The sequence below is a fragment of the Mirounga leonina genome, unplaced genomic scaffold (genome assembly GCF_011800145.1).
Source record: "Mirounga leonina isolate KUSES-001 unplaced genomic scaffold, KU_Mleo_1.0 Mir_151, whole genome shotgun sequence".
Lineage (NCBI taxonomy): Eukaryota > Metazoa > Chordata > Mammalia > Carnivora > Phocidae > Mirounga > Mirounga leonina.
The window spans coordinates 87,386,450-87,401,832 of NW_023270377.1; the positions used below are offsets into that span (position 1 = coordinate 87,386,450).

At 37.1% G+C, this 15,383-nt stretch overlaps 1 protein-coding gene across 1 annotated transcript in view; it reads left to right on the forward strand.

Annotated features, from left to right (window-relative positions):
* The window catches only part of LRP1B (LDL receptor related protein 1B), a 1,834,834-nt gene that overhangs the window by 1,631,498 nt on the left and 187,953 nt on the right, over positions 1-15,383 (forward strand). Inside the window, exons 63-66 of the mRNA XM_035008121.1 lie at positions 1,962-2,055; positions 12,497-12,613; positions 12,721-12,840; positions 14,248-14,367. Coding sequence (XP_034864012.1) covers positions 1,962-2,055; positions 12,497-12,613; positions 12,721-12,840; positions 14,248-14,367 — 451 coding nt within the window. The remainder of the gene's footprint in view (positions 1-1,961; positions 2,056-12,496; positions 12,614-12,720; positions 12,841-14,247; positions 14,368-15,383) is intronic.

Below are 15,383 nucleotides of genomic sequence, written 5' to 3' on the forward strand. Positions count from 1 at the left end.
AATTTGAATTCAGATCACCTTTCTTATAAAAAATCCAATAATAACCTGAAATATTTTTCTAGCAACATGTTGCATGTGTGCTAAGTAGTTTATATGTAAATACTACCATATAACATATTCAACTAGTTTTTCTGTTATTAATCTTCCATTTGATGGTTTATTTCAAAAGAAAGGAGTTAAAAAACTTCCTACTTCTGTAAGTAATAGAATTTTTTTTCTTATAATTTTTAACTATTTTAAATGGAAAGGCTGATAGAACAAATAAAACACATTAATAGGGGTGCCTAGGTGCCAGTTGGTTAGACTTCTGACTCTTGGTTTAGGCTCAGGTCATGATATCGGGGTCCTGGGATTGAGCCCCATGTTGGGCTCTCCACTCAGCAGGGAGTCTTCTTCTCTGCTTCTCTTTTTCTCCCACTACCCCTACCCAGCTTGCGTGTGTGCTCTCTCTCTCTCTCTCTCAAATAAATAAATAAATCTTTGAAAAAAACACACTAGTAAATATGTCAGTGAATAGTTTTGATAATCTTAAGAATGAGTTTTATTACAGTAGTTTTCTTTAGTGTTTTATCTAAAAATATATAATAGTCAAAAAAATAATATTCAGCAAAAAATCTGTCGCAGCCTTATTTTTTTACCTTTTTTTGATATGCAAATGTTCATTTTAAATTAGAGATACCTATTATTTGCTAGGTTCTTTGCCGGGCCTTATAGGGGAGGATGTAGCATAAGGTGGTAAGTCATTGACCAAGATAGCGTTGACATTCCTCAGCTTGACTAAACTTTAGACAGTTTCTTCCTGGCTGTAGGCCCCTGAATTCCTTTTCTTAGAACACTTACTTTAGAAAACTTGCAATTGTGAATTATTTCTCTGCCCCTTTGAGATGTAAATTTTCTCCCAGCCTCTTACCAGTTTTACAGCCTAGGAATGTCTTCCTCAAGGACTAGCAACCATCCCCTAGAGATTTAATCATCAAGAAAGATAGTCCAGACCTGTCTCAGTCTCTATGGGAAGGTAGGAGCCCAGCTTTGATAAGTAACACCTAGCAAATACAGACAGCCCAATCATGCTGACCAATATCCTCCATACTTTTCCATTAGTTTACCCCTGAGCTTAAACCCACCCCCTGCCTTTTGTTTCAGTGGAGTTGTTTGCTCTTTCTCCCCTATTGCGATAGTTTTAAATAAAGTCTATCTAGTGCAATTTTTGTACCTGTTTTCTAGTTATGACACTTATCTTATTTATCCTCAAAGATCATGTATATTTATTAGGAATTCTGAAAACTAAAAATCACTGTGCTTGTTTTAACTGCTTTATAGAAATATTCTTAAAATTTATTTGGGCAGACACTCATTATGGCTAAAGGCAGTATGTTCAGAAAGTTCCATGGAATAACAGCATGACAGTGCCAGAAAGGATCATCCAGATTATCTTTAACTCCTCATTTGGTGGCTAAGGAATAGAGATAGAGAGACATTCATCAAATTGTCTAAGATTCCTAAGGAAATGCAATTCAATTAACTTAATTCAACTTTTCAATGAATTCAGGATACCTTTTCCTGATATTTCTGGTGATTTTTTTTAGCCCTATTCAGCATTTGGCAAGCGTTCTGTAAAGGCTCAGATAATAAATATTTTAAATTTGCTGGCCACATGGTCTCTACAGCAACTACATAACTCTGTTGTTGTGGTGTGAAAGCAGCCACAGATCATATGTAAATGGGTAAGCTTGTCTGTGCTCCAGAAATCCCAGGAGGTTTTCCTGAACAATGTGCTTTCCTGGCAGATCATTTTGCTGCTTGTTGTGCATTTATTCCCTATTGTGGAATGCTCTAAGACCACCACAGTTCACATTTGCAGCAAGAGAGTAGGCTAGGCTGCTCTGCCCTGGTGAGTTTTTAAATATCCATTTAATACTGGGGTAGGTCCTTCAACCCTTTTTTCTTTCTTTTTTTTTAAGTTTCGATGCAAAACTGATAAATGTATTCCATTCTGGTGGAAATGTGACACTGTGGATGACTGTGGCGATGGATCTGACGAACCTGATGACTGTCGTGAGTACATTGGTGAATGTGGGGATTTAGAATTTAGAGCTCCTTAAATCCCAGACCTTGAAAACTGAAGTGAGACCTTAAGGATTACGTTCTGATACTTTTACAAAATCTTTAAAAATACAACAAAAATTGTTACATTGTCTTGAGTATGTCTCTATTGACTGTTAAATTTAGAATGACATTATCAGCAATTTGTGTTAGTGTTTTGTTTTAAATTTTCTTACCTGCAGAAAAATTACACTCCTCATGTAATGATCAGTATAAATAACAATCAGCATGATTTTGCCTGGATATATCACCAAATTAAAAGCAAAAGTGGGCAAGTTTGCAGAATGTCAATCAATAACTAAAATCTTACCTGTAAGGGATTAATCTTTGTCAGTATTATAATACTGAACTTCCCTTAAAAGTGAGATTTTTCCAGTATAAATCATTAGTTTGTTCTACTAATCATTTAGTATGCTTTTAGATATTGCCTTAAAATGACTACTAATTATACTTTGACTCAAACTGTGATTGTCATGGTTAGGTGCCAGATACATACATATATACATACATACATATAGGTATGTATATCCATATAGGAATATACATGTATATGTGTACATATATGGCATATGTGTGTACATATGTGTATAAACGTGTGTATGTATATGGCATATGTGTGTGTACATATATGTGTATATACATTTAGCTATCTTTGGTAACTTTGGTTGTAATGGACAATCAGTAAACTATTTCTTGATAGTCTTTTATAGTTCATTCCATGGGTCACTTCAATATTGTCCTGTCAAGTTGAAGATGCTTATAGTCAGTCATGATAATTCCCTCAAATCTCAGTGGATAGTTGCCATGATTTGGCCTTAGCAATTGAGTTCAAGATCCTTAGGCTTGCACTAAAGAAAGACAGTATACTAAGTAAAAAGGTAGTTACTTTCTGCTGTAGAACTTTCCGCCACATAATTACAAAGCTGTTCTAAACTTAGGGTCTCTAGATAGTTACTTAAATGAGTTGTATTCCATCTCTCTGGTCATGATCAAGTGTATAAAACATTTGAAGTTGTTTCACATAGTTCATTTATATCTTTGAAAGCAGCTAATAATATATTCAAGGAAAAGGAAAAAAAAGAGAGAAGTCATTGCTTTTCTAATATTCTTTTTATGTTCTTGAAAGGTCCATTGATCTTTGATTTTTTAATATAGTTTTGGTTTTCACTGTGATAGACAATATATATAAGTAGTTTTTGTATGAAGTATTATCTGTTATGCCTGAATTATATTTGAATTAAAGGGACTATCAAAGGAACAGGAAATTATATTGGTGACCAACTGAGATTTTCTCATTAAAAGAAAGATATTGATTTCCCTGCAATAAAGTAAACTTTCAACAATATAATAAATAAAATATATACAACATATTTTGTAATTTATAGAAATAAAGAAGAATGAATATGTTAAATGAATCCTCATATTAAAATGACTTTTCCTAGGGGCGCCTGGGTGGCACAGTCGGTTAAGCATCTGCCTTCAGCTCAGGTCATGATCCCAGAGCCCCGAGATCAAGTCCCACATAGAGCTCCCTGCTCAGCGGGTGTCTGCTTCTCCCTCTGCCCTTCACCCTGCTTGTGCTGTTTGCTCGCTCGCTCTCTCTGAAATAAATAAAATATTAAAAACAAAAAGATGACTTTTCCCGCCCAGATTCACTAAAGTGTTCTCTGTGGAAAAACCACCATAATGACCTACAGACACGGTCAGTGGTTCCCAATTCTTTCCCCTCTAAACTATTTGAGGCTCCTGAGTTCTAACTTTAATCCTGACTAGACTATCATGCTGTAACCGTACTGATATAAAAAATTAACCAAAGATTTACTATAATAAGTTTTTCATATTTACACATTTTTATTATTTTTTATTATGTTAATCACCATACATTACATCATTAATTTTTGATGTACTGTTCCATGATTCATTGTTTGTGTATAACACACAGTGCTCCATGCAGAACGTGCCCACTTTAATACACATCACCAGGTTAACCCATCCTCCCACCCTCCCTCCCCTTTGGAACCCTCAGTTTGTTTGAGTCCATAGTCTCTCATGGTTCATCTCCCCCTTCGATCTCACCCCCTTCATTCTTCCCTTCCTGTTATCTTCTTCTTTTTTTTTAACATATAATATATTACTTGTTTCAGAGGAACAGGTCTGTGATTCAACAGTCTTACACAATTCATAACAATCACCATAACACGTACACTCCCCACTGTCTATCACCAAGCTACCCCATCCCTCCCACTTCCCACCACTCCAGCAACTCTCAGTTTCTTTCCTGAGATTAAGAATTCCTCATATCAGTGAGATCATATGATACATGTCTTTCTCTGATTGACTTATTTCGCTCAGCATAATACCCTCCAGTTCCATCCACATCATTGCAAATGGCAAGATTTCATTCCTTTTGATGGCTGCATAATATTCCAGTGTGTGTGTGTGTGTGTGTGTGTGTGTGTGTATACCACCTCTTCTTTATCCATTCATCTGTCAGTGGACATCTTGGCTCTTTACATAGTTAGGCTATTGTGGAAATTGCTGCTATAAACATTGGGGTGCAGGTACCACTTCGGATCCCTACATTTGTATCTTTGAGGTAAATACACAGTAGTGCAATTGCGGGCGTAAGGTAGCTCTATTTTCAACTTTTTGAGGAACCTCCATACTGTTTTCCAGAGTGGCTGCACCAGCTTGCATTCCCACCAACAGTGTAGGAAGGTTCCCCTTTCTCCGCATCCCCGCCAATATCTGTCGTTTCCTGACTTGTTAATTTTAGCCATTCTGACTGGTGTGAGGTGGTATCTCATTGAAGTTTTGATTTGGATTTCCCTGATGCCAAGCGATGTTGAGCACTTTTTCATGTGTCTGTTGGCCATTTGGATGTCTTCTTTGGAAAAATGTCTGTTCATGTCTTCTGCCCATTTCTTGACTGGATCCTTTGTTCTTTGGGTGTTGAGTTTGATAAGTTCTTTATAGATTTTGGATACTAGCCCTTTATCTGATATGTCATTTGCAAACATCTTCTCCCATTCTGTCAGTTGTCTTTTGGTTTTGTTGACTGTTTCTTTTGCTGTGCAAAAGCTTTTTATCTTGATGAAGTCCCAAGAGTTCATTTTTGCCCTTGCTTCCCTTGCCTTTGGCGATGTGTCTAGGAAGAAGTTGCTGCCTATGTTCTCCTTTAGGATTTTGATGGACTCCTGTCTCACATTGAGGTCTTTCAACCATTTGGAGTCTATTTTTGTGTGTGGTGTAAGGAAATGGTCCAGTTTCATTCTTCTGCATGTGGCTGTCCAATTTTCCCAACACCATTTGTTGAAGAGACTGTCTTTTTTCCATTGGACATTCTTTCCTGCTTTGTCGAAGATGAATTCACCATAGAGTTGAGGGTCCATTTCTGGGCTCTCTGTTCTGTTCCATTGATCTCTGTGTCTGTTTTTGTGCCAGTACCATACTGTCTTGATGATGACAGCTTTGTAATAGAGCTTGAAGTCTGGAATTGTGATGCCGCCAGCTTTGCTTTTCTTTTTCAACATTCCTCTGGCTATGCGGGGTCTTTTCTGGTTCCATACAAATTTTAGGATTATTCGTTCCATTTCTTTGAAAAAAGTGGATGGTATTTTGATAGGGATTGCACTGAATGTGTACATTGCTCTAGGTAGCATTGACATCTTCACAATATTTGTTCTTCCAATCCATGAGTATGGAACGTTTTTCCATTTCTTTGTGTCTTCCTCCATTTCTTTCATGAGTATTTTATAGTTTTCTGAGTACAGATTCTTTGCCTTTTTGGTTAGATTTATTCCTAAGTATCTCATGGTTTTGGGTGCAATTGTAAATGGGATCGACTCCTTATTTTCTCTTTCTTCTGTCTTGTTTTGTTGTATAGGAGTGCCACTGATTTCTGTGCATTGATTTTCTATCCTGCCACTTTACTGAATTCCTGTATGAGTTCTAGCAGTTTTGGGGTGGAGTCTTTTGGGTTTTCCACATAAAGTATCATGTCATCTGCAAAGAGAGAGAGTTTGACTTCTTTGCTGATTCGGACGCCTTTTATTTCTTTTTGTTGTCTGATTGCGGTGGCTAGGTCTTCTACTACTATGTTGAATAGCAGTGGTGATAGTGGACATCCCTGCCATGTTCCTGACCTTAGGGGGAAAGCTCTCAGTTTTTCCCCATTGAGAATGATATTCACTGTGGGTTTTTCATAGATGGCTTTTATGATATTGAGGTATGTACCCTCTATGCCTATACTCTGAAGAGTTTTGATCAAGAAAGGATGCTGTCCTTTGTCAAATGCTTTTTCTGCATCTGTTGAGAGGATCATATGGTTCTTGTTCTTTCTTTTATTAATGTATTGTATCACATTGATTGATTTGCGGATGTTGAACCAACCTTGCAGCCCAGGGATAAATCCCACTTGGTCGTGGTGAATAATCCTTTTAATGTACTGTTGGATCCTATTGGCTAGTATTTTGGTGAGAATTTTTGCATCCATGTTCATCAGGGATATTGGTCTGTAATTCTCCTTTTTGATGGGATCTTTGTCTGGTTTGGGGATCAAGGTAATGCTGGCCTCATAAAACGAGTTTGGAAGTTTTCCTTCCATTTCTATTTTTTGGAACAGTTTCAGAAGAATAGGTATTAATTCTTCTTTAAATGTTTGGTAGAATTCCCCTGGAAAGCCATCTGGCCCTGGGCTCTTGTTTTTTGGGAGATTTTTGATGACTGCTTCAATTTCCTTAGTGGTTATAGGTCTGTTCAGGTTTTCTATTTCTTCCTGGTTCAGTTTTGGTAGTTGATACATCTCTAGGAATGCACCCATTTCTTCCAGGTTATCTAATTTTCTGGCATAGAGTTGCTCATAATATGTTCTTATAATTGTTTGTATTTCTTTGGTGTTGGTTGTGATCTCTCCTCTTTCATTCATGATTTTGTTGATTTGGGTCATTTCTCTTTTCTTTTTGATAAGTCTGGCCAGGGGTTTATCAATCTTGTTAATTCTTTCAAAGAACCGGCTCCTAGTTTCATTGATCTGTTCTACTGTTCTTTTGGTTTCTATTTCATTGATTTCTGCTCTGATCTTTCTTATTTCTCTTCTCCTGCTGGGTTTACACTTTATTTGCTGTTCTTTCTCCAGCTCCTTCAGTGTAGGGTTAGGTTGTGTATTTGAGACCTTTCTTGTTTCTTGAGAAAGGCTTGTATTGCTATATACTTTCCTCTTGGACTGCCTTTGCTGCATCCCAAAGATTTTGAACAGTTGTGTTTTCATTTTCATTGGTTTCCATGAATTTTTTTAATTCTTCTTTAATTTCCTGGTTGACCCATTCATTCTTCAGTAGGATGCTCTTTAGCCTCCATGTATTTGAGTTCTTTCGACTTTCCTCTTGTGATTGAGTTCTATTTTCAAAGCACTGTGGTCTGAAAATAGGCAGGGAATGATCCCAATCTTTTGGTACTGGTTGAGACCTGATTTGTGACCTAGGATGTGATCTATTCTGGAGAATGTTCCATGGGCACTAGAGAAGAATGTGTATTCTGTTGCTTTGGGATGGAATATTCTGAATATATCTGTGAAGTCCATTTGGTCCGGTGTGTCATTTAAAGTCTTTATTTCCTTGTTGATCTTTTGCTTAGATGATCTGTCCATTTCAGTGAGGGGGGTGTTAAAGTCCCCCACTATTATTGTATTGTTGTCAATGTGTTTCTTTGCTTTTGTTATTAATTGGCTTATGTGACTGGCTGCTCCCATGTTAGGGACATAGATATTTACAATTGTTATATCTTCTTGTTGGATAGACCCTTTAATTAGGATATAGTGACCTTCCTCATCTCTAATTATAGTCTTTGGTTTAAAATCTAATTTGTCTGATATAAGGATTGCCACCCCAGCTTTCTTTTGGTGTCCATTAGCATGGTAAATGGTTTTCCACCCCCTCACTTTCAATCCGGGGGTGTCTTTGGGTCTAAAGTGAGTCTCTTGCAGACAGCATATTGATGGGTCTTGTTTTTTTATCCAATCTGATAGCCTGTGTCTTTTGATTGGAGCATTTAGCCCATTTACATTCATGGTAACTATTTAAAGATATGAATTTAGTGCCATTGTATTGCCTGTAAGGTGACTGTTACTGTATATTATCTGTGTTCCTTTCTGGTCTATGTTACTTTTAGGCTGTCTCTTTGCTTAGAGGTCTCCTTTCAATAGTTCTTGTAGGGCTGGTTTTGTGTTTGCAAATTCCTTTAGTTTTTGTTTTTCCTGGAAGCTTTTTATCTCTACTTCTATATTCAATGACAGCCTAGTTGAGTATAGTATTCTTGGCTGCATATTTTTCTCATTTAGTGCTCTGAATATATCATGCAGTCCTTTCAGGCCTGCCAGGTCTCTCTGGATAGGTCTGTTGCCAATCTAATGTTTCTATCATTGTAGGTTACAGATCCCTTCTCCCGAGCTGCTTTCAGGATTTTCTCTTTGTCTCTGAGTCTCGTAAGTTTTACTATTAGATGTCAGAGTGTTGACCTATTTTTATTGATTTTGAGGGGGGTTCTCTGTGCCTCCTGGATTTTGATCCCTGTTTCCTTCCCTAAATTAGGGAAGTTCTCTGCTATAATTTACTCCAATATACCTTCTACCCCTCTCTCTCTTTCTTCTTCTTCTGGGATCCCAAATATTCTAATATTCTTTCTTCTTATGGTATCAGTTATCTCTGGAATTCTTCCCTCATGATCCAGTAGTTGTTTATCTCTCTTTTTCTCAGCTTCTTTATTTTCCATCATTTGGGTTTCTATATCACTGATTCTCTCTTCTGCCTCATTTAACCGAGCAGTTAGAGCCTCCATTTTTGAGTGTACCTCATTAATAGCCTTTTTGATTTTGACTTGGTTAGATTTTAGTTCTTTTATTTCTCCAGAAAGAGTTTCTCTAATATCTTCCATGCTTTTTTCAAGCCCAGCTAGTATCTTGAAAATGATCATTCTGAACTCTAGTTCCAACATCTTACTAATGTCTGTATTGATTAGGTCTCTGGCAGTCAGTACTGCCTCTTGTTCTTTTTTTCTGAGGTGATTTTTTCTGTCTTGTCATTTTGTCCAAAGGACAATAGATGAATGAGAGAACAAAATGCTAACAGGGTAACAATGACCCCAGTAAAAGATACACTAAACAAATCAGAAGAGACCTGATATCGGGGAAAAAGAAAGGGAAGGAAAGAAAAAAGAAAAAAAAAGAAAGAGAAAAAGATTAAAAAAAAAGAATATGATCAAATATGATCAGGTTGGTGAATAGATCAGTGCCACACACTAGATTTTGGGCGTATTTTGGTCTGTTAGAAGAAACTGCCTTCCAAATTTTAAAGAAAGAAAAGCTTATATATGTACAAAATAAGGGTAAATACCGTGAAGGGATGGAATATGACTGTAAAGATGAAAATTATAAAAGATTTTATAAAAGGAATTGATAAGATATAAAGTTGGTTGAAAAATGAAATAAGAGAAATTAAAAAAAAAAAAAAAAGAAGAAAAGGGGGAGAATGTGACCAGGCAGGAGACTAGAATGAAACCATACACTAGAGATTTAGGGTATATTTTGGTTTGTTAGAAGAAACTGTATCCCAAAATTTTAAAGAGAAAACAACTTATATATATACCAAAAATAATGTTAACTACTCTGAAGGGAATGAATATGACTCTAAAAATGAAAAATAAAAAAGATTTTAAAAAAAGGGATGGATAAGATGTTGGTTGAAAAAGGGAAAAAGAAAAATTAAAAAAAAAAGAAAACTAAAAAAATTAACCTTGAAAGACTAAAGAATCAGGGGGAAAAAAATGCCATGAATTCTATGTGCTGTATTCCCCTAGTGCTGGCGTTCTGCCATTGTCATTGATGGGTAAACTTGGTCTTGGCTGCCTGTTCTTGCTGATCTTCTCGGGGAGGGGCCTGTTGCAGTGATTCTCAGATGTCTTTGTGGGAGGTGGAATTGCCCTGCCCTTCCAGGGGCCAGGCTAAGTAATCTGCTAGGGTTTGCTCTAGGGAGCTTTTGTTCCCTACAAGCCCTCGGTACAGCTTTGGAGAACAAGAGTGAAAATGGCGGCCTCCCAATCTCCGCCCCCAGGAGCCAAGACCTCGGGGCCCTGCGCCTCAGTGAGCTCCCAGAGAAAAGCAGTCAATCACTCCGGTCTCCCTGGTCTCCGGCCGCACTCCCTGCTCACCCGGCCTGTGACCGAGCTTTTCTCGCTCTGGCACATGACCCCATGTGGAGTCTCCAAACCCAGCAGATTCCTGCAGTGCGCTCCTGCACCTCTCCTCCCGGGGGAGGAAGGGGAGTCTCCCCGGATCTGCCACTTGTTGGGTCCCTGCTGGAGGAGCGGTGGCCTGACTGTGCCGCGGATCATGGTCTATGGCAACCTGGAGCTGAGAGCCCGCTCCGGCTCTATCTCTGCAGCCGACTTATCTGCTCTGATACCTGGGAGCTCTGCCACACTCAGGTACCCCCAGTCTTTCTATGACCCTGACGGTCCTGAGACTACACTGTCCCAGCGAGTGTTCCACCCCCCCTTTAGCCACTAGAGTGACATCTATCAGAGGTGCAGACTTCTAAAATTTCTGATTTTGTGCTCCGCTGCTCTATCACTTGCCAGTAGTGGCTGATGGAGGCCCCCTCCCCCGAATATCTATCTTCCCGAATATCACCTCGGATTCGCTTCTCTGCACGTCCTACCTTCCAGAAAGTGGTCGCTTTTCTGTTCAGAGAGTTGCTGCTATTCTTTTCTTCGATCTCCTGTTGAGTTTGTAGGCGTTCAGAATGGTTTGATCCCTATCCAGCTGAATTCCTGGGACCAGATGAAATTTAGGTCTCCTACTCCTCCACCATCTTGCTCCTCCCCCCCATATTTACACACTTTCAAAATATATGGTGAACAAATATAACTTTAAAGTCTTTTGAGGGGAAGCAAAGAGACATCTGGTATCTAAGAGTCTCTGTGTCATCTTTACCCTGCTTAAATACCAATACTACATGTTTTTATTGGTGACATTATCTCTGTGATCTTTTAGTAAATGATCTTTTAGTTGGAGTTGACGGGTTAACAGCACTGAACATCTGTAGGCATGAAGCTTTATTTTGAGAGTTATGGTGAGGTGGAAAGTGATGTACATGAGTCTGTGGAGTGTTTAGAATTCATTTTTGAGTAGCTGTATCTTCAAAATTTGCAGGTACTAGGTTACTGACAATACTTATAATTTCATCTGAAAAGACAAGAAAGCTTAAATCCTGTTTCACATAACTTGCAAACTTCAATAATGTTATTTAAATGCATGTGGTTAAGAGTGATGCATCACGAATTCTCTGGCACCCTAAGTTCTTGATTGCATTTTCTATGATGCTTTAGTACACCAAGGATCATCTTAGAGACACATTTAAAGGTCAGATAGGCTTCCCATCTATTTTCCAGGCATTGAAACTCCTCTGATAGTTAGAACTCATCTTATGGGAAGGTTGTTTTGGTAGCAAAGGAGCATTCAAGAAAATCATATATGAAGCAAAAGGAAATAGAGGAAATGTACATGTTTAGAATATGAGAAATTAAGTATCACACAGTTTCAACACTTAGTGTGATTAAGAAATGTTATAGATTGAAGTTAAATGACTTTCAACATTTTAGAACTCACTTATATGGAAGTTGAGTGTATATTGAGTTATTTTTTTAATGTTAAGGAAATTTTTACTTAATATTATAAATATAAAAGCATAATTAATTTCCCAAAGAAAGTTTAAAATATCACTTATTAATATTTGGTTAACTTATCAGAACTACATACATTAGGATCATCATTCAAAAGGTAAGTGTTTTATTACAAGCAACATGGTTTGTGAGAAGACTCAGAGTCAGATCTAGATCTAATTTCCATATCTGGCACTTGAAACTTGTACATACTTGGGTGAGTTATTAATATCCATGAGACCTAGTTTCCTCATTTATAAAATGGTCATGGTGATATTGAGGTGAGAAGGTTATGATGAGATTCAATTAGTAGCTCTATGTGAAAGGGTCTCACCCAGTGTCTGATACAGAGTAGATATTCAATAGATCCTACTTTATTATGATGATTATTCTTATCATTTCATATATAAACTAAAAAATATGGCAAAATGCATTATCATCTGGGATTTCTTACTGTCAATTTGTGAAATGTAATCTGGAGGGCATCTGAGTTGCTCATAGTCTGGTCGTACCATATATCTGAACCCAATAGCTATCCATGTATAGGACATTCACGCTGTGCTCTAGGGTATGTTTAATATAATGAAATGATAAATATCTGTAATGTCAGGAAAGCTCTATTTAAGAGGTCATGAGTGAAGCTTGGCATTCGATGATACCAGTCTGTTTTCTCCCATAGCTGAATTTAAATGTCAGCCAGGCCGGTTTCAGTGTGGCACTGGGCTCTGTGCTCTGCCTGCTTTCATCTGTGATGGAGAGAATGACTGTGGAGACAATTCTGATGAACTCAACTGTGGTAGGTGATGAAATTCTTAACCGAGGAACAGAATTTCTAATTCTTACCTGATTTTGTCTGCGCTGATTTAAATGCAGACACAGTTTCAGCTTCTTTCTCTCTTTTAGACACACATGTCTGCCTGTCAGGTCAGTTCAAGTGTACAAAGAACCAAAAATGTATCCCAGTAAACCTCAGGTGTAATGGACAAGACGACTGTGGGGATGAGGAAGATGAAAGGGACTGTCGTAAGTCACCTCAAAATGTTCCGTCTTGTCTTACTCGAGTCTCAACTGACATTGGTCTAAAATTTTTTATTGTGTACCATACATCCACACAGTGTAGAAAAACATAACAGCAATTATGGGCATATACTTCCAAATCAGCACCTTTGGGGATGGGTTACTTAAGAAGCTCTCTATAAAGGATATAGAGAAAGTTAAAACATGGGTGGTCTTTACTTAAATAGCTACCTGGAGGTTACGGCAAGCATGAAACAACATGCATTCATTCACATCATCCTTAATGGAAGCAGCAAAATCAACATTACAGGTGACTATGGTGTTTTATTCGTAAATTGATTCTTTTTGCCCATATTAAGCAGCTATAGGCAATTTTCTTCTATTGATTAATCAGTTACTTGAAATCAATTCCATTAATTAGATTGTTTTTCCCCCATAAAATACATGTTGAATATATGATGAGAAAATCTGAGCAAAAGAATCTACAAAATAATTTGTTAAAAACTGTAGATAATACTCTATGTAATGTATCTTTGCAAGCTACTTCAAAGAACAACAGTAAAATATCTTCTACTCTTTTCACCTCTTATTCATATCCCCCACCAAAAATCAAACTAGATTACATGGAAAGCAAAACAATTTCCATCGTATACATATATGCACAGAGGCAGACAAACATGCACACACACACACACACACAGAATCAGAACAATAAAGTACTTGTCAAATTTCAGGGTTTCAACAGAACTGCTGTCAATGTTTCTGTCTTGCTGGAGTTTTATTTTATTCCCCTAAAACTTTTATCAGTAAATAATGAGCAGTCACCCAGCAATTTGATTAAGATGGTGCATTCGGAATAAAGTCACTACCAGTTCTTTATGGTTAGTCATTCTAGGAGCTGATCCATTAAACTGACTAGAATTTGTGATGCAGTTTACACTCTAATTCCCATGTTCGCCTCTTCCCTCAAAAACCCAACACAACTAGAGATTTTGAGGAGTTTGATGGTTTTTATTTCCTTATTCACCAATATCTTCTGATTTTATTCTTTTTCTATTTATAGAAATGCATATGTATAAATTCTTCCATTTATTTGTCTGGTAAAATTATTCTGAAAGGCTCTGAATTCTTTATTTTTAAAATTAATTTTGAAATATAGCTAATCAAGGTGGGCTTGTTTTGAGAACTCTGATTTTTATCAAAGAAATAGGTTTTATTTATTTCTACCAGAAAGAATATTTGGAATATATCATGGATAATGAAAGTTAAAACTCTTCACCTTCAGAGCTTTATTAATTAAAAGATAATACATTTCTAGTTGAGTGTCTTAAGCAGTTGTTTCTCTACTTGTTTTTTAGATAAAATGTCTGTTCTTGTTCAAAGCTACATTTTAATAGATGTTTTCCTCTTAAGCTGAAAACAGCTGTTCTCCAGACTATTTCCAATGTAAAACTACTAAACATTGCATTTCCAAGCTGTGGGTTTGTGATGAGGATCCAGACTGTGCAGACGCATCAGATGAGGCCAACTGTGGTGAGTGTTTTGTGACCCTGGATCGTACCTACTGTATTTGTGTCATCATCTGACATAGCCACAGTGAAAGGAATTTGAACACAATTCTGGTGAAACTAAGGTCTCACGTGAGAAGGTTTTGTCTCTGCGTTCACAGAGTTGTAGTAACCTCAGATTAGCTATTTTATAAAAAACAATCTCAGGTTAGCTATTTTTACCCATAGAGGGGTAAGACAGAAGAGTAATATTGCTGAAAATGACTCAACACTACTTCTAAAAAGATGGATTGAAAAGGTAGTCTAAACTATCACCTTCTTGTATTAGAGTATGCACATGGTATTAGTATTTAATTAATAGAAACAATGAGACATTATCTTTGCATTGTTCCAGACTTTTTTTTTTGCTTAAATACATATGATTTTCCATTCATTCAAAGATTACTGGTTATTCTTAAACATGGTGAAAGGAAGGGAAAAGATAATAAAAGTATCTATTCTGTCTTAATAGATGACAATGATTACTTAAGTTAGCATTTGTTTCTGAAACATTTATCTTTTCACTTAAAATCAATACTTTTATTTACAAAAATTATTCCTTAATTAACATTGCAGAAATGGAGAACATATTTGTTTTGTTTAATGCATTTCATTCTGTCTTGAAAATGTCAACAGGAAGACAGAAATGAAGAGTAGTTGTCATCTGTAGTTCATTTTATCAACATTTATTAAACACTAATAGAAGCTATTTTGTAGGTGAATACACCAAACTTGGCATTGTTGGGGAAGCAACAAAATATGTAATCTAGTAATTGATTAATAAAAGCAAAGTTTGGGACGCCCAGGTGGCTCAGTCGGTTAAGAATCCAACTCTTGATTTCGGCTCAGATCATGAAAACCCTGAGGCTCTGCACTGGCCGTGGAGCCTGCTTGGAATTCTCTCTCTGCTTCTCCCTCTGCCCCTCCCCAACCTTCTAAAAAAAAGAAAGAAAGAAAGGAAGGAAGGAAGGAAGGAAGGAAGGAAGGAAGGAAGGAAGGAAG